Source organism: Camponotus vicinus, unplaced genomic scaffold (assembly GCF_025532165.1).
Source record: "Camponotus vicinus isolate PSW18456_S1 unplaced genomic scaffold, iyCamVici1.0 SCAF_14, whole genome shotgun sequence".
In the NCBI taxonomy this organism is placed as follows: domain Eukaryota; kingdom Metazoa; phylum Arthropoda; class Insecta; order Hymenoptera; family Formicidae; genus Camponotus; species Camponotus vicinus.
In genome coordinates, this window is record NW_028141950.1 from 11,752,687 (window position 1) to 11,776,099 (window position 23,413).

At 40.1% G+C, this 23,413-nt stretch overlaps 1 protein-coding gene across 1 annotated transcript; it reads left to right on the forward strand.

The window, feature by feature from the left end:
• Positions 1 to 2,885: 2,885 nt before the first annotated feature.
• On the forward strand, positions 2,886 to 3,563 carry LOC145964879 (uncharacterized). The gene has a single exon (XM_083088039.1). It carries the CDS (start codon positions 2,886 to 2,888, stop codon positions 3,561 to 3,563), a length of 678 nt encoding a protein of 225 aa, XP_082944165.1.
• Positions 3,564 to 23,413: the final 19,850 nt, after the last annotated feature.

Genomic DNA, 23,413 nt, shown 5'->3' on the forward strand with positions numbered 1-23,413 from the left:
AACGGTATAGGATTTTTTAGATTAGTTCCTGAAACGAGTTCTACTTGTATATTTTCGGTGGAACACTTTATGTCATATACAAATGAACATGTTTTCAAATATTCTCTCTCTTATATTTACTCGCATCTTACAAACATTATATTGGAAATTACATTTGCCTGCGTAGACACAAATATAGTTACGCAGAAATATTCCCTACATGTATAATTATGTATATATATACAAATGTATATATATATATACATATATATATATACAGGGTAATTCAAAATAACCCTATTGTCCTTGAAATGACACATTCTTGAATCAATTCTAAGACGATTTTTCCTTTGGCAAAATTTCGTTCGAAGCTTAGTTTTTGAATTATTAAAGGAAGTAGTTAACGTACGACGGGTCGGATACAAGAGGCAGGCAAGGGTGGCGCGATTCACCGTCAGACGCGGGTGCTTACGCAGGGCGCCTGCTGCGATCAGCTGCTCGCTATACACATACAGACACACATGCGAACACATACATTCTCTCTCTGTCTGTCTGTCTGTCTGTCTGTCTGTCTGTCTGTCTGTCTGTCTGTCTCTCTCTCTCTCTCTCTCTCTCTCTCTCTCTCTCTCTCTCTCTCACTCACTCACTCACTCATTCGCTTACTCACCTGTAATTTTTTTTTCTTTTTCTTTTTATGAGAGAGGGGAAAATGCATTTTATGCATACCCACCGGTCGATCCAGTGAGTGTGGGACTCGAGTACCAAGTCGAATTACCAACTCGGTACTGCCTACCCACTAAAAACCCCTCTCTTTTCACGAATTTCCTTTGACACACTGTCCCTCTGACTTCCCGAGATCTGTTTTCACATAACGTCAAAAAATAGTTATTATTACCTTGTTCGATGACTTTTGATGTATTGCTGTAATTGCTTGAAGGAGAAATGAATTTTCCGATAGATCGTACGTTCTCAAATTTAACGTAGATATCACGTTGCAAAAGACAAGAAATCCACACTAAATTATTAACTGAAAGTTTTTCTTCTTTCATGAACTGTATTCTTTTATAAACTTTAACGTAATCACATTTATTTATTCACTCGATGAGACGAGAAATTTACTAATGACTCTATCACTAATCACTATTAATCACTGTCGAATAATAACTGTTGGCGATTAAAAATCACTCGATGAAAGAAACACGCGCGGACACGTTACTACACGACGCGACGACGCGACAATGCGACGATAATTATTCGGCGACTGCAAGCAGTTTTTTGTCATGGTAGGTTGCAGTAGGTTAAGGTACTACTGGCGCTATCGAACGCGATCATGTGTTCGATTGAAGAATGCGGTAAACATAATAAAACATTTAATATATTAATATTATTATTATCATGAATGTGTAATATCCATACATCGTATGATATCTATTTAAAAATTAATTAGATTAAATATGTGTGTTTAAAATATTTATTACTTTTAATATTATCATATAAAATATTAATATTAAATATTTATTTAACTATTTTATCTATTTATTTATTTATTTATCTATTTCACCTATTTATTTTTAACTATTTATTATCAATGATCGAAAATCGGTCATTGATAATAAATAGTTAAAAATAAATAGATGAAATAGATAAATGAAAACATATTAATTAATAGCGTTTTATTCTCTCTCTCTTTTTCTTGTGTTTTTAATTGCAAAATAAGATACTCCATACGTTAAAAAATTGGTCGCTCTGAAAAGAGCGGATTGTTTTTGATCGCCCTAAAAAGGGCGGATTAATTTTGAACATTTATAATAAATGTTCGAAGTCCATCCATTCTAACGCAAGCTCTCATGCGTTTCAATAAATTTTGTTGAATATTTTCCATTACGTCTTCTTCTATGGACCATATGGAATATCGCAATCTTGTTTCTAAATCTTCTACATCTTCAGGGAGGCGTTTCGTAGATCGTTTCTTTGCAGTATCCCCAAAGAAAAAAATCCAATGGATTTAAATCCGGGGATCTTGCAGGCCAACGTATCGGACCATATCGGCCATCCAACGTCCAGGAAACTTGTTGTTTAGAAAAGTTGTCACAATCCTGGCACTGTGTGGACCAGCACCGTCTTGTTGAAATATAATTTCTTCTCTTTCCAATAGCGGCACTTCTTCTAGGAAATCTGGTAAATTATTCTCCAATAATTCCAGATATGCTCCGCTGGTTAAAATATCCGGGAGGATAACTGGGCCCAGTATTTCTGTTCCCATAATTCCAGTCCAGATATTGAGCTTTCAACGAGTCTGAAAATTTCTGACTCGTGTAGCTCTGGGATTTTCATCGCTCCACAAATGCATGTTATGTGGATTAAATATTTCTTCTCGTGTAAATAGCGATTCATCGCTAAATATTATACGAGAAAGGAATCTAGGATCTCTATCCACGCTCCTGAGAAAATTTTCGCAGAATGTTCTTCTCAGAAGATAATCTTCTGGTCTTAAATGTTGCACGCGGGTATAATGATAAGCGTGCAACTTTTCTTCTCGTAATATCCTCTGTACCGTTGAATATGAGAGATTGTGCTCTCGAGCAATAGTCCGAATACTTGTCTCAGGCTCTTGCTCGACAGCACGAACCACTTCTTCGGTATTCCGCAAATTTCTTGCGGTTCGGTTTCTTCCAACGTCGTATTTATTCGGGAGAAAATTGCCCGTTTTGAATAATCTTTGGGCTGCTCCGAGTATAAGTATGGGGTGGACCCGGCTGTGATGCTGGGCGTGTCCCCCCCCGAGGACCATCCCACCAGGTGGAGAGGCCGGAGACGCCCAAGGCGATGGAGACTTCCCCCACCATTGGAGAGGAGGGCCCCGAGGAGAGGAAAGTTGGCGGAGGCAACAAGCGCAGGACGGGAAAATGGACAGGGATAAGTCCTCTCTTATTATACAGGCCAACCTCAACCACGCGCGCCGGACGCAGGATTTGCTCCTGCACACAATGGTGGAGCGTGGTTGTGGGCTGGCCGTTATAGCGGAACCATACGCGGTCCCTTCGGACCATCCGGCGTGGTTCGCGAGCGATGGGAGAGAGCGGTTCTCGCCGCTGGCGGCCATCGTGAGGGGGGGCGACGAGAAATCGCCCCCCTGCAGGATGGTGGCTAGCTGGGAGACCTTTGTAGTGGTGAAGTGGAGGATCACCTGTGTCGCGGGGGTTTACGCCCCTCCATCGCTGGGCCTAGCCCGTTTTGAGGCTGCGCTCAGCGACATAGAGGGTGAGATAAGGGGGTACCTTCCCGGGCCGATCCTTGTGATGGGCGACTTCAACGCCAAATCTGAGGCGTGGGGTTGCCCGTCCGGGGATCGGCGCGGGGAGATATTGCTGGAATGGGCGGGATCACTGGGCCTGACCATGCTTAATGTGGGAAATGTTAGCACATGCGTGAGGCCCCAGGGGGAGTCCATTGTCGATCTGACGTGGGCTTCCCCTGCGGCCTTGCGCATCGTGGGGGGCTGGAGGATGGCGGTTGGGCTCGAGACCCTGTCTGACCATAGGTACATCGAGCTCCCACCGGACGCCCACAAAGGGGGGAGTTAGGGAAGGACGCAGATGGTCTCTCGGTAAACTGGACGAGGACCTTTTGATGGCCTCGGTGCGCGCTTCGATGTGGGCACTCGGGGATGATCGGGGCGAATGGGAGAACCTGGGAGGTGGAGGGAATTGCGTCGAAGCTTCGCGGCATAATCTGGGAGGCATGCGATGCCTCGATGCCGCGTGCGGAAAAGGGGTGCGCGAGGAGGGCGGCGTACTGGTAGACCGAGGAGATCGCGGGACTCCGCGGGGCCTCGGTCCGTGCCAGACGCTGGCTCCAAAGGCTCCGGAGAAGGAGAATACGCGATGAGGCGCGCATCGAGCGTGCGCTGAGGGAGTACAGGGAAGCCCGGTGCTCCCTCGGCGCCGCCATTGGAAGGTCCAAGGCTAGTGCGTGGGAGGAGCTGCTTTCCTCCCTGGATAGGGATCCGTGGGGATGACCCTACAAACTGGTTTTGGGGAAGTTGAGGCCGCGAGCGCCTCCCATCGCGGAGACGCTGGCCCTCGGCTTCCTCCGGGAGGTGGTTGATGGCCTCTTCCCGGGGTGGGTCGGGGGGGAGTCCCCTTTCTTCTTTTCGGGGACGCTGTGTGGAGGGACGAATGGGAGGTCACTGCGACGGAAATGATCGGCGCCGTTCGGAAGATGAAGCCTAATAAGGCTCCCGGTCCGGACGGCGTCAACGGTAGGATATGGACCCTGGTAATGGGGGAGATGGGTGGGGCCCTGAGATACCTCTTCACGAGGTGCCTCAGAGAAGGCGTGTTCCCTTCCCCGTGGAAGGAGGCGAGACTTGTCCTGCTGCGTAAGGGGGGAAGAGACCCAGATGAGCCATCGGCTTCTGCCATCTCTGTCTGCTAGATGAGGTCGGTAAGCTGATGGAGCGCGTTATCGTCGGGCGGCTCAACGAGCACTTAACGGGCAGCGGGGGGCTGAATGCCCAACAATATGGGTTCTGGGCAGGCCGGTCGACCATAGACGCCGTTGTCGACCTGCGGACCTGCTCGGAACGGATTATCCGTGGGGGGGGTGTGGCGTTGGCTGTATCCTTGGATATAGTCAACGCCTTTAAGGGGTCATACTCAGTCAGGAGGCCGAAAAATAGGTGATTTTTGGGAATTTTTTTTACAAAAAGTAGAAGAATAAAAAGATTTTTTTTCTTTTTATGTAAGAGAGTATACTTTTATGATACAACACAATTTTTTTAAATAAAAAATATTAATAAATAAAAAAAATATAGCTATTTTTATGAAGGTCCTTTTAAAAAATTGGTTTTGCTGTGACCACTGCTGCTCGGATCTGGATCATCTGAAATAAAAAATTCAAAAAGATTTCTTTAATATATTAAATTATCTAGTCTTTGAACGAAGGAAAATTCAAAATATTGATTTGGAACAAAATGGCGGACGTTCAAAGTTAAAGTGTCGATTTTCGCTGGAAATTTCGCTCGTTTTTCGTGAATAAAAAAAAACTATACATTGTAATAAAAAACCCTTCGTTCAAAGACTAGATATATATCTAAAATATATCTAAAATAAGCCTGTAAAGTGGGAAATAAATCGATGCAGATATATCTAAAATAAGCCTGTAAAGTGGGAAATAAATCGATGCAGTAGTTTTCGAGATATCTTGGTCACCGATTTCAAAAATGCGATTTCGAGAAAAACGCGTTTAAACTTTCGAGACTGGTTTACACTTAAATAAAATGTTAATTTTTTAACTTACATAGAGTCATCTATTCCAAGCCCATATAATATCTTCTCTGTAGAAGTTGAAGCCTCCAAAATATCTATTTGGTGCTGTCGACGAAGCATTCTACCTTCCCGGGTTGCCTGCTGCGCGCGGTAGTCGGCCGTATAAACGCGGACTGCATCTTCTGTTGTTACATATTGGTGGGCATTTGGGCCACTATGTATCCCCATGGTCTCAAACATTTGTAATAATGCCCCGGAACCTTCATTAAACACGCAGGCAGAGATGTGTGCAGCAAGTTCAACAATTTTCAATCCACTTGGAATAATTTTTGGACTAATTTCCGCGTGCACTTGCTGTTTGAAATTTAATATCACCGCCACACTCTTTACATTTAACAAAATTTGAAATTGTAGCAAATACAGTAACGAAGTTCAAAATCCTGTATTCTATAAAATTATCTTGCGGCACAATAATATATTTTTGCATCTTTATTTTTTTCGCAGATGCACTAAAACTTTTTTTGTCACTCTCAACATTTTTCGGATTAAAACATTGTTTCCTTTTTTTTGCTCTTGATTTTCGAACATTTTCCGTCTGTCGTAATTCTCTGGAACCTTTTCCTTTAGAATCTCGATTCATAGTGACTTCGAAATCGAAAGATTGTTTTTGAAGCAAACGTTTTACTGTACAGCTCGACGTCAACACCTATACTGAACCGGCTCTGAATTTCGTTCACCTTGGACCCGAAAACTCTGTATTTACTACTATAAATGTACAGGATCTTTCACTAATACAAGTATTTACTAACACAAATACATATATTAACAGAATATAATACATGACCGTTAAAAAGGAGAGCCCTTTGTCCCACGTACAACTGCCGGTCTATATCTGTTCCTAACGGTCGAGCGGTGCGTACTTTAAACGCCTATAACTCCGTCAATTTTAATCGGATTAACTTAAAATATATTTTCAATGTATATTCTCTGAATGTTGTACATAAAGAAAATGTAAAAATCCAAAAATCGATTTTTTGAAATTTCTGACTGAGTATGACCCCTTAACACCCTCCCGTGGGAGAGCGTGGGGGCTGGCCTCCGGTCACACGGGGTCCCGGACTATCTCTTGAGGATTATCTGGGACTATTTTAGGGGCTGGTATATCGTGACGCGGATGGGGTGGTTGTCCGGAGAGCGGTGAGGTGCGGGATTCCACAGGGGTCCGTCTTGGGCCCACTTCTGTGGAACCTCGCATATGACGTAATCTTAGGGAGAGTCCTCCCCCCTGGCTGCCACGTCATCTGCTATGCAGATGACACTATGGTGGTAGCCGGGGGGGGAGGACTTGGGAGGAAGCTATCGCGGTGGGGAACATTGCGGTCGCTGGCGTGGTAAGAGGGATCCGAGGGCTGGGTCTGGGGGTGGTCCCACGGAAAACGGAAGCGGTATTTTTTCATGATGGAGCGCGGGGGCCTCCCCCAGACCTAGTCCTGTTAGTTGATGGCCAGGAGGTCCGGACGGGGACTCAGATAAAGTATCTGGGTCTCCGTCTGGATAGTAGGTGGACCTTCGAAGATCACTTCGCCCAGCTGGCCCCTAGGATAGGGGGGGTAGCGGGCTCACTGGCGAGGCTGCTGCCCAACCTCGGGGGGCCGGATGGCCGTGTCCGCAGACTATATGTGGGCACGGTCGGTTCGGTCGCTCTCTACGGAGCCCCGATCTGGGCGGGGATCTCCTCGAGATCCAAAAAAATTAGGGACCTGTTGAGGAGGGCCCATAAGCCCATAGTGTTAAGGGCGGCCAGAGCATATAGGACAGTGTCCTATGCGGCAGCGGCGATTTTGGCGGGTACCCCTCCCCTGGAGCTCCTGGCCCGTGGACAGGAAGCCACGTACTGGGAGGTCCGGGGGCTCCGGGAGAGGGGGCAAGTAGTAGTGAGCGAGCGGACCAAAGAGGCCATTAGGCGATGCGTTCCAGAAATGGTCCTCGTGAACTGGCGAAGACTGTTGTCTGGGCCGGCCCACGAGGACCAGAGAGAATGGTTCAGCCAATTTTGCCTGATTTGGATAGATGGATGGCAAGGAGCTGGGGACAGCTAACCTTCCGGGTGGTGCAGGTGCTGACCGGACACGGATGTTTCGGTCGGTACCTGCACCGCATCGGGAAGGAGGCATCCCCTAGGTGTCACCATTGCGGAAGTGACCAGGACTCGGCGCAGCACACCCTGGAGGCCTGTGTGGCCTGGGATGTGCTGCGACGGGAAATGGTCAAGGTTATAGGTGAAGATTTATCTCCGAGGGCCGTGGTCGAGGCGATGCTGCGCAAGGAGGAGGTCTGGAACGCACTCACGAGCTTCTGTGAAGCCGTAATGCAGGAAAAGGAGGAGACAGAGAGAGAAAGAAGAGGTGAGAGGAGGAGGATGCCCCCCCCCTCGTCCACCGGGAGCGGTGAGAGGGAGGGTGGTATTACGAGGGAGGAGGAGGCTGATGCGACCACTACGACCCGAGCCTCCCCAGTGGGATCCTCCCTAGATTAGTGTTTTTTCTGTTTGTTGTTTTGTGTGTTTTTGTACTATGTTATTTGTCCTGTTTTCTGCTGGAGGAGGGGGGGAACCCCTGGCTATATTATCTGGTTTTCCCCTTATTTCCCTCCTTAGATAGGAGTAGGAGACCGAGAGGACGCTGGATGTGATCTGGGGGAGGGTAGGACTGGACATCCTCCCCCATGGCGGATGAGGGAGGGGACGGAGCGAGGGTCCAGGGGATGAGAGGGCCCAGCTGTGCCCTCATGTATTCCCCACCCGCTTCGTTCCTCTCCCCATGTGTGGAGGAGTAATCCTCTTGTGGAGGACCGGGGCCCGGGAAGGGGACGGGGACTCTTCCCCCCTATTGGGCCCGTGAAGGAGCTGGGAGACGAGGGGTCCCGTCTCCTGGCTAGGTCGAAGGGATGGTTAGGTCTTCAACCAACCATCCACGGTGGGGGGGCTGCGGAAGAATACTTAGGTGTTACCCGTGGTCCCCCCGTAAACCGTTTGGAGGACACCTGCAGGGGTTTCAGCCGGTAAGAGTCCAGCATAACCCCTCCTCCTTCCCCAAGGAGGAGGGGTATCCATGAGGATTTCCCCTGCGCATCAAAAAAAAAAAAGATAGACAGACAGACAGAGAGAGAATGTATGTGTTCGCATGTGTGTCTGTATGTGTATAGCGACCAGCTGATCGCAGCAGGCGCCCCGCGTAAACACCCGCGTCTGACGGTGAATCGCGCCACCCTTGCCTGCCTCTTGTATTCGACCCGTTATACGTTAACTACTTCCTTTAATAATTCAAAAACTAAGCTTCGGACGAAATTTTGCCAAAGGAAAAATCGTCTTAGAATTGATTCAAGAATGTGTCATTTCAGGGACAAGGGGGTTATTTTGAATCACCCTGTATATATATATATATGTATATATATATATACATGTGTATATATATACATAATTATACATGTAGGGAATATTTCTGCGTAACTATATTTGTGTCTACGCAGGCAAATGTAATAAATATCTATGTAACTATAATTATATGGTTGCGCAGTCAAATATGTAAATTTCTACACACACACACACACACACATATATATATATATATATATATATATATATATATACAGGGTGAGCCATTTTAATTAACGCACGCAATTATTTCGGAAACAAAGCATTTTAGAGAAAAATGTTTCAGACAAAAGTTTTATGGTTTCGAGGGGGCCATAAGGTGGTATCATTGGTTTGACCTTGAAGAGTTATTTGAAGGTCACATGAAGGTCACCTTCAATTTCTTAAATGGAACTTACTATTTGTCATTGCATATTCTTGTAGCTTATCTCGAGAGCTTTCCAAAACACTATAATTAAGTACCTTTTCGTTAAGTACTTTTTGAGTTATGAGGCTTGAAATAATTTCTTAATTTTAAAAAAATAATTAAAATTCCGGGTCAATGAACCGAGATCGCGTATCTTGTGGCGACAAACAAAAGAAACAGCACCTATATATTATTTTGGCAAAGATGGAAAAAACTGTGAAAATAACATATGAATCAAGTGCAAGATTTATTGACAATAGACAAACGTTTCTACCCCATTCGGGTTCTCTTCAGTGAAAAAGATAATTAGTTAATTGACAAACGCAAACAAAAGAGTGGTACAAAACATTGCTAGCATGTAAAAGTCGCAAAAAATAAAATAAAAGTGTCATTGCGCATCAAAGATTAATTTATGTCTGTGAACGTGTGCAGACATGACGCTCGAATTATTTATAATAACTTACATAAACAATTATGGAGTTGCCGGTATATAAAGGTATCGGAACGCATAAAAGACGGCGACGAATTTGTTTACGCATGAGAGACAATAACCGATTAGTGTACATGTGCAAACATGACACTCATCTTAGGCGTTGAAAAGCCTCTGAAAAGGATCGTTCCTCCATATAAAAGCATGGCAAAATCCAAGAATTTAGTAATCAGAAGTAGCGAGTCATTAATGTGTTTATGGTCCTGAAAATTACCGTGGTAAATCTGTAAAAATTATAAGCAGAAGGAGTCAAGAAGACCCAACATACATGTCAACAGATGTCGCAAAAATAATATGTTATGTACCGAATCAATAAAATAACAAAGACGAACCGTTACACTTTTGAAATCAAACGCAAAGATAAATAACATGAAGTAAGAAATAAAAAAATAAAAAAAGAATTCGCAAAATAATAACCGTTGAAACAAAAGGTAAGAAGCAATTGAAAAAATTCGATAGAGAGCTCACCAAGACGCCCGGAAGAAAGCAGAAAGGAGTTAGGCCCATCAAAGAGCCCGAGAAGCGTCGAAACTCATGTATCGATGGATCGCAAGTTCGAACAGTAATAAGACACGCAAGCCGAAATATCCGAGCTAGCTGTTAGAGAGGGAGGGGATAAAGGAAATAAAAAAAGGGGGGGAAAAGGAAAGGAAAAAAAAGAGGTAGAAGGAGAGGGAAAGGATAGGAATAAAGGAGAGATAAAAGATATGCTAGACTAAATTTCTAAAGGAGTTAAACTAATTTTTTTAAAATGGGAAAGTAAGAGCTATCCAGCAGATCCGTGTCCTCTTTGATATTAATACTGTTAGATTGATTTTTGATATGCAGCATTTCAGATACCAGTCTTTTAATGTAATGTGGTTCGTTGTCTAATATGAAAACGTTATTCCAGTCAAATTCATGACCTGCTAATCTGTGCTCCGACACAACGCTTAAATTAGCAGATGGATTATCTATGTTAGAACGATGTTCTTTAATCCGAGTAGTAAGTTGTCTCTTAGTTTGTCCAACGTAAGAGGCATTACAGTCAAGACAGTTAATTCTGTAAACTACATTAGTTTTTTGTTCGTTGGGTAGGGGATCCTTGTGTACTTTGATGAAACAGTTTAGCTTATTAAGAATGAGGAATGCTAATTTTTTATTAAGGTGATGCGACAGAGGTATAAATTTAGGAGCTATGTTTTTAATGAAGGGGATCGCAAAGTAGGAGGGGGGAGGGGGAGGATCAGATGTAGAAAGACAAGGAGAAGTAGACGAAGGAAGAGAGTTGACTGAATTAGGAATAGAAAAAATTAGTTTATGAATTCTATTGCCGATAACTTTAAAAATTAAACTAAGAGGATAACTATTTTCAATTAAAATTTTAATGATGAAATGGAGATTTTTTTCATGGAACTGCGGGTGCGAGACGTGGAACACTTTGTCAGTCAAGCTCACAATAATGCCTTTCTTATGGGCCATAGGATGGTGTGAATTAAAATTTAGGAAACGTCCTGAAAAAGTAGGTTTTCTGTACCAGTCCGTTACGATTTTATTGTCCTGAATAATAAGTGAAACGTCAAGAAAACTCAATGATCTATTCTGTTCAATTTCTACTGTAAATTGAATTCTATGATGGAAAGAATTAAAGATTTTTTTAATATCTGAAATGAGTGTGAGGGGTGCAGCCGATATAATATCATCGACGTATCTAAAGTAGAAAGGAACACTACAAGGCAATTGTTTGAGTGCTTTCTCCTCCAAATCACACATCACTATATCCGCTAAAATCGGAGACAGTGGAGATCCCATTGGTGTGCCAAATGTTTGTTTGTAGATAACATTATCAAAAGTAAAAAAAGTGGAATTCATTACTAATTTTACACCTCTTATAAACTCATGGAACGGAAGAGAGCAGCCTTTTTTTATATGATGCCATCTCTTGGCCAACCCACCCACTGCTAAATCTAGAGGTATGTTAGTGAACAGAGAAATCACATCTAGCGAAAAAAGGTTTAAATTTTCATCAAAGGGCCGATCCTGCATAAGTTTAGCGAGGTTAAAACTATTGGCAACATGACTAGAAGGATTGGGGATATTTTTATAAATGAGATTGTGTAAAAATAAAGCAAAGGAGTGTAAGGGACTTCCTATGGAAGAGACTATAATTCTGAGCGGAATGCCGGGTTTGTGTATTTTAGGCAGGCCGTAAGCTCGTGGTAAAGTTCCCGCACTAGTTTTGAGAGACTTCGCTTTAATATTAGTAATATAATTTTTTCCAACCCAATCCTTCAACAATGTTTTTAAATTGTTATTTAGGATGTTCAAAGGATTTCTGTCTATAGTCTGGTATGTGTTCGAATCGTGTAACATCTCATTCATCTTGTTTTTATATAGAGATTGGTCAAGACAAACAGTAACGTTACCCTTATCCGCTCTGGTGAAAAGCAAGTTAGGGTGGTCTGCAAGAAATTTTTTTGTTTTAACAAACCTGCTTTGAATCATTTTATCTATACTAGAGGGAACCGAACTTGAGGAAAGAAAGCCCTCCAAAATATGTATCGTATGGTTGCGAACATTAGTAGTCACGTCCGGATGTACACCGCGAAAATTTTTTTCCATGTTTTTAATGTATTCGTGGACAACATAATTTTTTTGAGAAGCAGAGACCGGCAAACTAAACCTTTCACCAAGCTGAAGCAAAGATATGACCTCTTCCGGAATAACTGTGGAAGATAGGTTTTTAAACCAGTTAGGTTTTAATGTGAAAAAATTTTTTTCAAGGTTAAGACAAGAAGTGAGAGAGGGATAATTTGAAGGATGGAGGGACACACAATAAGATTCAAAGGTTGAAGATGAAGGAATGGGTTTACAGGAAAATTGGGGAAGGAAGGAGTGAGACGAAGATTTTACAGCTGAACGGAGCCTCGAACAATAATATGAACGTTTATCGCTTGGAGGAATCGACACATGATAACGAATCGCATCAATGTCCTGCATAATATTTTCTTCATGTTTCTTAGTCAGCCAGTTAAATTTGCTTTCCATAATACGATTTTGTTTATGTTGGAAAAATATAAAAAAGCGTGATTGGTAGTAAAAAAACTGAGACAGTAATTTTCGCGGAAAAAAGTTGCATAGTTTACCATGTGATATCAATCTGAATTTGTGTAGAGAAGTCAATTTACGATGTGCATCTTCAATTTCAAGAAAAAGAGATTTATAGAGGAAAGCAGAAGTAACCTTATTATGTGAGTTCCTAATTCTATTGTTAAAAAACGTAAGAGACGTGCTAATCTTATTGTTACGTAAATGTGCTGGTAAAACTTTGTGTTGCTTGCACATTTTAAGAAACCACAGTTGAGACTTGCAAATAATGACACTTTTAGAGATATTCGTCCAACTCTTCAACAATCGTTTGCCCTCAGTGCCAAAATGTTGTTCGATATATATAAAAAAATCGTTGTTAGCAAAATTATTAAAACGCATTGTTTAGACCTGCGTAAATTAAACAAATTAAAAATCGAATAAATAGTTTAAGGTTCAGTGTATAACAAATAATAAAAAAATAATTAAAATTCCGGGTCAATGAACCGAGATCGCGTATCTTGTGGCGACAAACAAAAGAAACAGCACCTATATATTATTTTGGCAAAGATGGAAAAAACTGTGAAAATAACATATGAATCAAGTGCAAGATTTATTGACAATAGACAAACGTTTCTACCCCATTCGGGTTCTCTTCAGTGAAAAAGATAATTAGTTAATTGACAAACGCAAACAAAAGAGTGGTACAAAACATTGCTAGCATGTAAAAGTCGCAAAAAATAAAATAAAAGTGTCATTGCGCATCAAAGATTAATTTATGTCTGTGAACGTGTGCAGACATGACGCTCGAATTATTTATAATAACTTACATAAACAATTATGGAGTTGCCGGTATATAAAGGTATCGGAACGCATAAAAGACGGCGACGAATTTGTTTACGCATGAGAGACAATAACCGATTAGTGTACATGTGCAAACATGACACTCATCTTAGGCGTTGAAAAGTCTCTGAAAAGGATCGTTCCTCCATATAAAAGCATGGCAAAATCCAAGAATTTAGTAATCAGAAGTAGCGAGTCATTAATGTGTTTATGGTCCTGAAAATTACCGTGGTAAATCTGTAAAAATTATAAGCAGAAGGAGTCAAGAAGACCCAACATACATGTCAACAGATGTCGCAAAAATAATATGTTATGTACCGAATCAATAAAATAACAAAGACGAACCGTTACACTTTTGAAATCAAACGCAAAGATAAATAACATGAAGTAAGAAATAAAAAAATAAAAAAAGAATTCGCAAAATAATAACCGTTGAAACAAAAGGTAAGAAGCAATTGAAAAAATTCGATAGAGAGCTCACCAAGACGCCCGGAAGAAAGCAGAAAGGAGTTAGGCCCATCAAAGAGCCCGAGAAGCGTCGAAACTCATGTATCGATGGATCGCAAGTTCATCCAGTTTTTTCCATCTTTGCCAAAATAATATATAGGTGCTGTTTCTTTTGTTTGTCGCCACAAGATACGCGATCTCGGTTCATTGACCCGGAATTTTAATTATTTTTTTATTATTTGTTATACACTGAACCTTAAACTATTTATTCGATTTTTAATTTCTTAATTTTACATAAACCGTAAAATATCTTGTAAAATATTCATTTTTCGATTATGTTATCTTAATACTTTTGTGTACAAAATAATGAGAGGAATCAATTGGTGTAAAGAAAACACAGTTGTTTTTAAGAAAAAATATGGAATTGTTAATTGCAAATTATATATTTTTTCTTCAAAACAACTATGTGTTTTCTTTACACCAGTTGATTCCTCTCATTATTTTGTACGTAAAAGTATTAAGGTAAGATAATCGAAAAATGAATATTTTACAAGATATTTTACGGTTTATGTAAAATTAAGAAATTATTTCAAACCTCATAACTCAAAAAGTACTTAACGAAAAGGTACTTAATTATAGTGTTTAGGAAAGCTCTCGAGATAAGCTACAAGAATATGCAATGACAAATAGTAGGTTCCATTTAAGAAATTGAACGTGACCTTCATGTGACCTTCAAATAACTCTTCAAGGTAAAACCAATGATACCATCTTATGGTATCATTGGTTTTACCTTGAAAAGTTATTTGAAGTATCACCCCTCGAAACCATAAAACTTTTGTCTGAAACATTTTTCTCTAAAATGCTTTGTTTCCGAAATAATTGCGTGCGTTAATTAAAATGGCTCACCCTGTATATATAAGTAGGTGTATAGGACCCGTTCTAACTCTGGTCCTCTCAGGGGGGGTGAGACGCGAGGGGAACCGCGGCGCGGGGGGAGTGACATCACGCGTGGGGAAGGGGGATCCGCGGCGCAACCGATGGACGAGGAGGTCCGTGCGGGGAAGGGGGATCCGCAGAAGGAGAACGGTGCGAAGGTGTGAGAAGGATAGCGCTATGTATGGGAAAAGGATAGCGTTAAGTGTGTGAAGAGGACAGTGCGACAAGAATGGCATCAACGTGAGACAAGGACGACGCATTGTAAGATGGCGCATAGGTGGGAGAAGGACGACGCAAAGGTAAGTGAGTGAGTGATAGCGACGAACATATGAAAGAGAGAGAATGATAATAGCGCGTACGAAAGAGAGAGAACGATAATATCGCGAGAACAACGCGTACGAAAGAGAGAACGATATTGCGAAGACAACGCGTGCGAGAGAGACAATGATAATATCGCGAGACTTACAATTAGCGCGTGAGAGAGAACGATAATATCGCGAGAACAACGCATGCGAGAGAGAACGAGAATAACGCGTGCGAGAGAGAATGGCTGCGTTCAGCAGGAAAAGCTGCTTTGCAACTGTTGTAAAATTCGTGAATCTGATTGGTGTATGCTCTTAGATTCAGTCAAAATTAAGAGCATACACCAATCAGGCTAACGAATTTTACAACAGTTGCAAAGCAGCTTTTTCTGCTGAACGCAGCCAATGATAATATCACGAGACAACGATAATATCGCGAGAATAATGACGAATGTGATAGAGACAACGATAAAGACTTATAACACAGGACCACAAAAAAAAAATTTTATGTACCTTTGACCAGACTAGGTGTATTATATGTTTTTGGGGTCGCTGAAAACGAATCCATAACCCATTTTGCCCCATCACGTCTGGATTTTCCATAACCTCAAAAAATAAGGAAAAAACCGGTGAATCTCAACAATATTGAACCAATACTCTGATCGAACCCCATAACTTCATATCTCGGCAATTTTTTCATATGAAGACACATTATTCGAAACTCTGGAACCCCCAAAAACCTTAAAACCTTATAACCCCATAAACCCATAACGCCATCACCTCAAAACATATAAAAAAAGAAACTTATGCGCTTTGTAATCTAGGAACTCAGAAACTCTGATCCAAATATTCATTTCATCCTTATAATCTCACATTTTTCATGACCATTGAATCCCATAACCTCCAAATCTCCTAACCTTACAGCCCCATAAGCCCAAAACATGATGAAAAAGACTCATATGCTTTTCAACTCCGATACTCAGAAACTCTGATCCAGATTTTCATATTCATTTCAACCTCATAATTTCATATTTCATGACTCAGAAACCCCATAACCTTAAAGTTACGTGAGATGTAGGTTTTTGTTATTGTGATTACTTGCATGCCCAAATTCTGCCGTACCCAGGAACAACGACGTGGAACAACGACGCAGAAATGGTCTACGCTCTTATTGCACGATATCGTTCTTGTAACATTATACTCATCAAAGGCCAAGTTTCCCACCGTTGTAGAGCTGCGGTTGTATGATAACGACGCCTGCGGACCCGCTTTCCCACCCTGACCAGCCGCCGATACTGGGGTTCCGACACCCTGCATCGTAACAGGTTTTTTACCTGTGCCTGCCATGACGGCATGTACGCCGTTCACCAGGGACTTCGCCGAATAACGGAATCACTCCGTTGCCCACCGTCACCACGTGGAGGTGCCCTGGTGGCAGGCACAGATGAAAATGACCTCAAAAACTATAAACTAAATCTCATCAACTTCAAAATTATTCGGTTTCTGGGTCATGAAACACGAGATTAAAAGGTTGAAATGAATATCTGGATTAGAGTTTCTGAGTTTCAGAGTTGAAAAGCGTATGAGTCTTTTTCATCATGTTTTGGGCTTATGGGGCTGTAAGGTTAGGAGATTTGGAGGTTATGGGATTCAATGGTCATGAAAAATGTGAGATTATAAGGATGAAATGAATATTTGGATCAGAGTTTCTGGGTTCCTAGATTACAAAGCGCATAAGTTTCTTTTTTTATATGTTTTGAGGTGATGGCGTTATGGGTTTATGGGGTTATAAGGTTTTAAGGTTTTTGGGGGTTCCAGAGTTTCGAATAATGTGTCTTCATATGAAAAAATTGCCGAGATATGAAGTTATGGGGTTCGATCAGAGTATTGGTTCAATATTGTTGAGATTCACCGGTTTTTTCCTTATTTTTTGAGGTTATGGAAAATCCAGACGTGATGGGGCAAAATGGGTTATGGATTCGTTTTCAGCGACCCCAAAAACATATAATACACCTAGTCTGGTCAAAGGTACATAAAATTTTTTTTTTGTGGTCCTGTGTAATTAGCGCGAGAAAGATAGCGCAAGGGATGGGTGCGCAAGGGAAAGGTGTGTAAATAAATACATTTTTTTAATTATAAATATAAAATATAAAATTTATTTAACTGTGTATACTTTTGTGTCATAGCGCGTGCGAGAGAGATTACTATACTTATTCTATCTAAGCGTGAGAGAAAGAGATAGCGCGAAAGAACAATGATGCCTGCCGAAGATAGAGAGACTTATGATTAACGCGCGAGAGAGAGATCAAAGAATGGGAGCGTAAGGAGAGGCGCGTAAGTAATTGCAATTTTTTTTTACAATTAAAAATATAAAATTTATTAAAGTGTATTATACATTTGTGTGTGTATGTGTGTGTGTGTCTAATAATAAAATAATAAGAATAATAATAACAATAATAATAATATAAAATTTAATATAAAATATATATAGGGGAGGTGGGGGGGTGATGCGCCGCTCCTGGAAAGCTAAGGGGGCGATGCGCCGGGCTGAGGGGGGTCGCTCCTGGAACAGAAAAAGACATACATTTGAATAGTTTTTTAATAATCTATTTTAGGACTTTTGATGTATTATAAATTGAAAGTTACTAACAATATTTTCCATGGTTCATCTTTGTACAATACGCTCAATTTATATTTTGATACAGGTTTGTATTCACATATCTGTTTATCCTCTCGTCGGCCATTCATATCATCGCGTAAATTCTAAAATCAAACATAATAATTTTAAGTGTTTTAAATTTATTACACATCGACAAAAATATTTTACCTTCAACGTTTCCAATTTCCGCCGTAGTATATTCTCATGCTCATCTTCTCCCAGTTTTTCAAAATCTTTCATTAATTCAAGTTTTTTACACACATAGTTTGTTTCCAATATATTTTACTTTAGAATGATTAGATTCTATATTGAAACATGTACATCCATGATATTTTACAAATTCTCGCGCACATATTTCTCAAGCTTAGGAGAAATGTCCTCAACGAATTTGTGCGGGGTTTTTTCCAGCCGAGCTCTTGATGTCTTATAAACTGAACGATTGAAGTTTCCAGATTCTTCTTCGAAAGTTGTTCCCGCTCTGTTCGAAGTAATTCTTCATCTTGACTAATCCGAAAACGCAAATCAGGTTTCTCATCGGATGATTCCTCCCCCATTTCTCTCTCCTCTCTCACTCTCTCCATCTCATCAATTTCTCTCTCCTCTCTCTCTCTCTCCATCTCATCCATTTCTCTCTCTCCTCTCTCTCTCTCTCTCCACTTCTCTCTCTATCCAATAATCATCATCATCATCCGTATCATCACCGATGATAATAACGTCTTTTTCAGCCATTATACGTGACCAACGAAACACAAGACCAACGAAACACAGAATAACGTAAGAAATAATATTCTAATGTCGCAGACTTCTCTTCATTATATATCTTTTAATATCTTTTGTCTCATTCTAACTAGAGCATCACGTCTCATCTACCTCAGCATTTCTCTACATCTTTGGTGGAGCGTGTTAAGAAAATTATCAACTATTCTTATTCGTATGGAAGGAAAGAATTAAAATCACAGATGGAATAAAAATAATTATTTATTACACGCATCGTAAAGAATATCATTTACAGCACATGTTAATAATTCGCAATCAATTAATGATTCACTGTTAAAGACATCACTCTCGCGTTTCGTTCTTACAGCATCGCATACAGTAGTAATATTGTTACGTTGTAATACAGTTTCAAATTGTTTAAATTTTTCATTAGCGAGATAGGTATTCTCGCATAACCAATTGCGCATATGATCGATACAATTTTCAAAATTAAATAAATGTAATAACGTTTGTGGTTTCATATACAAAGAATTTTCGCATAATGTGAGTTTTACAATTTTTGATTGATGCGAAATATGCATTTCGATCGTTAGATCTCCAATCCTTAATGGAGCAGTCGATTATAGAAAACAGTCAATGTCTGCTTGCTTCTGCATCAACAAATTTCACGTTGAAAAAGGCAACACTATTTGATTGCCTCGATTATCACCGAGAATCAGCTCCACGTACGATATAGCTCAGAATAACGCTTATTCCAATGTTCAAATATTTATACGACATCGGGGTTAGAACGTATCTTCTTCCAAGTATGCGAGCCGCACGACGAAGCTGAATGCTATATAAATAAAAATAATTAGACCACAATATTAAAAAATTAATAAAAAAGAAATTTTTTTTAAATAATCAAATCTTACGTCGCATTTTTGCTTCTTACACAGTGGATTTTCACCGTTTCGAATCGGAACGTAAAAATTCATATTGATTTCTTCAGTGAGCTTTTCACACGCGCGATTGATGCAATACTGATCGTATTAGAATTATTATTAATTCAAATAGTATCGCAAATTGCGATGTAGAGGGGATTATTGCTGACGCAACATTTTAATTTCCTCTAAAATTTTGTCACGCCGATGTACGGCTGCGATGATATTATCATCCCCAGAACAAAGATTTAGCTGAATATAACAAAAATTTTCAAGCGCCGATGTACGGCTAACCACGTTAGATTTTTCAAATGTACTTGACAAAACGTGAAAAAAAGTAACCGCCAAGGTTAAAACGCGCATCACCCCTAGAGAAGGATTTAGCTGAATGCGTTAAAATCGAGCGCCGGTGTACAGCTGCTCCTGATGCGATCAGGTTAGATTTTTTCAAATGTACGTGACAAAACGCGAAATTATCAAGGTTAAATTGCACACGCTATTCCAGAGAATTTTTTTTTAAGATGAAATCATTCTAGAATGTTCGATGATAAAACAATGCAGGAGAATATAAATCATGATAAAGAGGCACACCCCGCCAGTATTTTCGCTAAAGTACATCAGAACAGTCATTGGAAAGCGCTTTTCGCAAGTGTGTTACAATATGGAGTTACTAAGTTTGCGAGAGCAATCCACTTTGGTGAATGCATTGGAAGACTACATTGTGTGGGAGCAACGATGACCAATACATCGAGTCTTTGGAAGAGCAAAGTCGAATCAAACGACCGCGATTATCGATCGGAAATCGACAATCGCTGATTGCTCGGATCGCGCGCCTCGAGGGTTTGAAAAATTCTTTACGCGGACGTTTCGTACACGCGGATGCCGGATGTAGCGCGCTTCAAAATGGACTTGTGTGGCGCGAGATTGATACGGCGTTCGAGAGTCGCGTATTGACTGGTGCGGTGATAAACTATAATCACATCGAACCTCGCCAATTTCTCGGTGACGCCAAAGACATTGTGTTAGAACATGTGAAGAACGTTATGAAAAAACACTATAATTTGAAAGTGAACACTATATTTAACGGTGAATTTGTGTCGGGTGATAAATAAAAGTATCAATACGAGAAACTATGAATCTTTCGCACATCCGATTTACGCGAGTGGTACGAACGGCGCGTTATCGAACCCACCCTGGCGTCCCTGGAAGAGTTTCAGGAACGCGACAGCGGGTGGGCATTGCACAGTGGGTCTAGAAGCTCATTTTGTGATTAATATTCGAGCCGTGCGCCAATTCTTAACGGATTTTCATTATTTTTTTTTTATTTTTCGGAAATTGAATAAGCTATACAAATATTCTGCGCCAATTTTGATTTCGTTCTAAATTCAAAATGGCGGATCCCATAAAGTGGGCATAAAATGCCAAAACTGTACGAATGCGAGTAAATTTGTAACAAACCGTGCATGTATTTACGAAAAAATATTATTATGTGTTGTATAGTCGATAATGACGAATCTGCAGTTTAAGTAAAAGAAAATGGCGGATCCAAGATGGCGGAAAACTTAATAAATATACTTCGTAATATGAATGCTAATAAGTTCATTATATCTTGAAACATTACGTAAGACCCTTTACTAATATCAAGATATTCATAATGAAGAGGGAGATTTTTTTAGACTGTACGTACATATATATATTTTAAAATTGTCTTTTGTTTTTAATGTTTTACATTTTTTTCGATTTTTTCAATTTTTTATTTTTTTAGATTTTTTAAAATTTATTTTAAAGGATCAACAAATTCATTTACATTTAGTTTAATAGCAACTGTAATACATCTTCGTCTAATTCTACGGTAGTTTTTCGAGAATTACTTTTAAGACTGGTTATATACGGATCTGATGTGTAAAGTAATGTATGAAAGACATCTTCATTTGTGGCAAACCTGGAACATTTCCTAGCATGTAATCTGAACTTCTTGTAGTCTTTATTTCTTGATTCCTGTGCATCTTCGGATAACTGTCCAAGTGGTAAAATGGCATTGTAACGAATTATATCCTCTCCATGAATTAATACTTTATGTACGGATGATGGCATATGATACCATTCATATTTAGTTATGTACAACTCTGCTGTTCTATAAGCATATTCTCCAAACTTTTGAGGATTTATTTGTATTCCAGATGACATAGCTTGCAATATAACATGGAATCATCTTATTAGTTCTTCATCAATTCCTGTAATGTCAGCAGTGCAAGCTTCATTGTCAAACAACCTACGTACAGTATTGCCGTCATTGCTATTTCCACTAACTTGGCGTGGTTTATCAATTATTAAACCTAGTTCATTTCGAAAACGTTTTTGTATATATCGCTTTTCTTTCTCCTTTTTGTGTACATCAGTGGTTGCATACCATTTTTTGAAGGACAAGTTATACGATATATGTAAAACCAACTCCATAAATCGAATCCACGCATGTAACGTGGAAAGTCCAAATCTGTAGGTTTCTTCATTTGCAACTTTTCGCGTTATGCGATTTAAATCGTTCATTTCTGATAGTTTGGTGCGACATTCATTGCAAGTTGAGGCAGACGGTGTATTTGTTAATACTTGTACCACCTTTCCATCTACCATTGTTAAGAACAATTCATGTTTTATCGTCACTGTTTTCTCTCCAATTATAGCTGAGGTGGGTGCAAGTACACGTATCTGTGCTTCAATGTCATTGACAAGATTGTTTGCTTTTCTGGTGTCTCTTTCGAAAATTCTATTGAAATAGGTCGACAAAATCGAACGGAAGAAGGGGTCGGATTTTGCCAAATAACATCATTTGTGTCCTCATTAATTAGTCTTATGGGAACCAAAGATGATATTAACAAATTGGCATCAGAAATTAACTCACTCTCCGGAAAGTATTTGTTTATATTCAGATTGTCCGGATGAACCATCACAACCCCACTTACTGTATAAAACTAAGTTTCGTGGATTCATCGTTTGAAGCGAATTTATCATCAACAATCGATTGGTAGTATGATTTAGAAGGGACTGCAGATTTACCTTCGCGCTAGTATCGGTTATTTTAATATTTGATTTATCCGGGTAGCATTCCTCTTTCGCTTGACCTATTTGTTTGTAAGATGGCAATAATCTACATCCCTTTTCTATTAAGCATTTTCTGAGGTGCACATATTGATTTCTTGTTAAATCTAAATCAACAAACATAGCCAAAGCTTCCTCATTAGTAAACGAAACTATAGGAGTATGATCTTTAGTTAGCTGTTGGTGCATCATTTCTTTTACTTCTGGTGATGCAGATCGTAACTCTTGAATAATTTCTGATTCTTTTTCCTCACCAATTGAACGCAGCCCTCGAATATATGAGTGACAGATATGATCAAGTTCTGAATCACGGAATAATTTTATAGCTTTTTGTTTTTGTGTTACTTCGGCCGATTCTTTGAAAGCCTTGCATGGTCTCCCTACTTTCTTTCCAGATGTAGAAGGTTCATCGGATGTATACAAATTCACGGAATATTCACTGTTCAACCAGCTGGCATTCTTTTGCAGGAATCGTTCCTTTTTCCTATAAGCCTGATTCCAACGTTTTTGAAATTCGGGAAGCAAATTCTTCTGTACCATATTAAGCACACACATCAACTCGTTTTCAGAGAGATCGAAATTTTCCTTGATATATCTTTCGGCTGTAGAAAAATGTTTGCCGTGTTCTATTAAGGCAAGACAGATATTACGTTTAATGATTTTGAAAGATGCCATAGTGTTATGTGTGCGTCGATAAAATGATTTTAAAGAGTATACAACACACTAGCAGTCAGTAGTTGAAGTTATTGCGTGTATACAAGCGTATACAAACAAATGCATACATACAACACACTAGAAGTCAGTCTAACTATGAATCAACTTCAGTCGAAGCTTTTCGGTATACAA

Excerpts from the sequence above, each read along its gene's own strand:
- LOC145964879 (XM_083088039.1), top strand. The coding sequence starts at position 2,886 with ATGGACAGGGATAAGTCCTCTCTTATTATACAGGCCAACCTCAACCAC.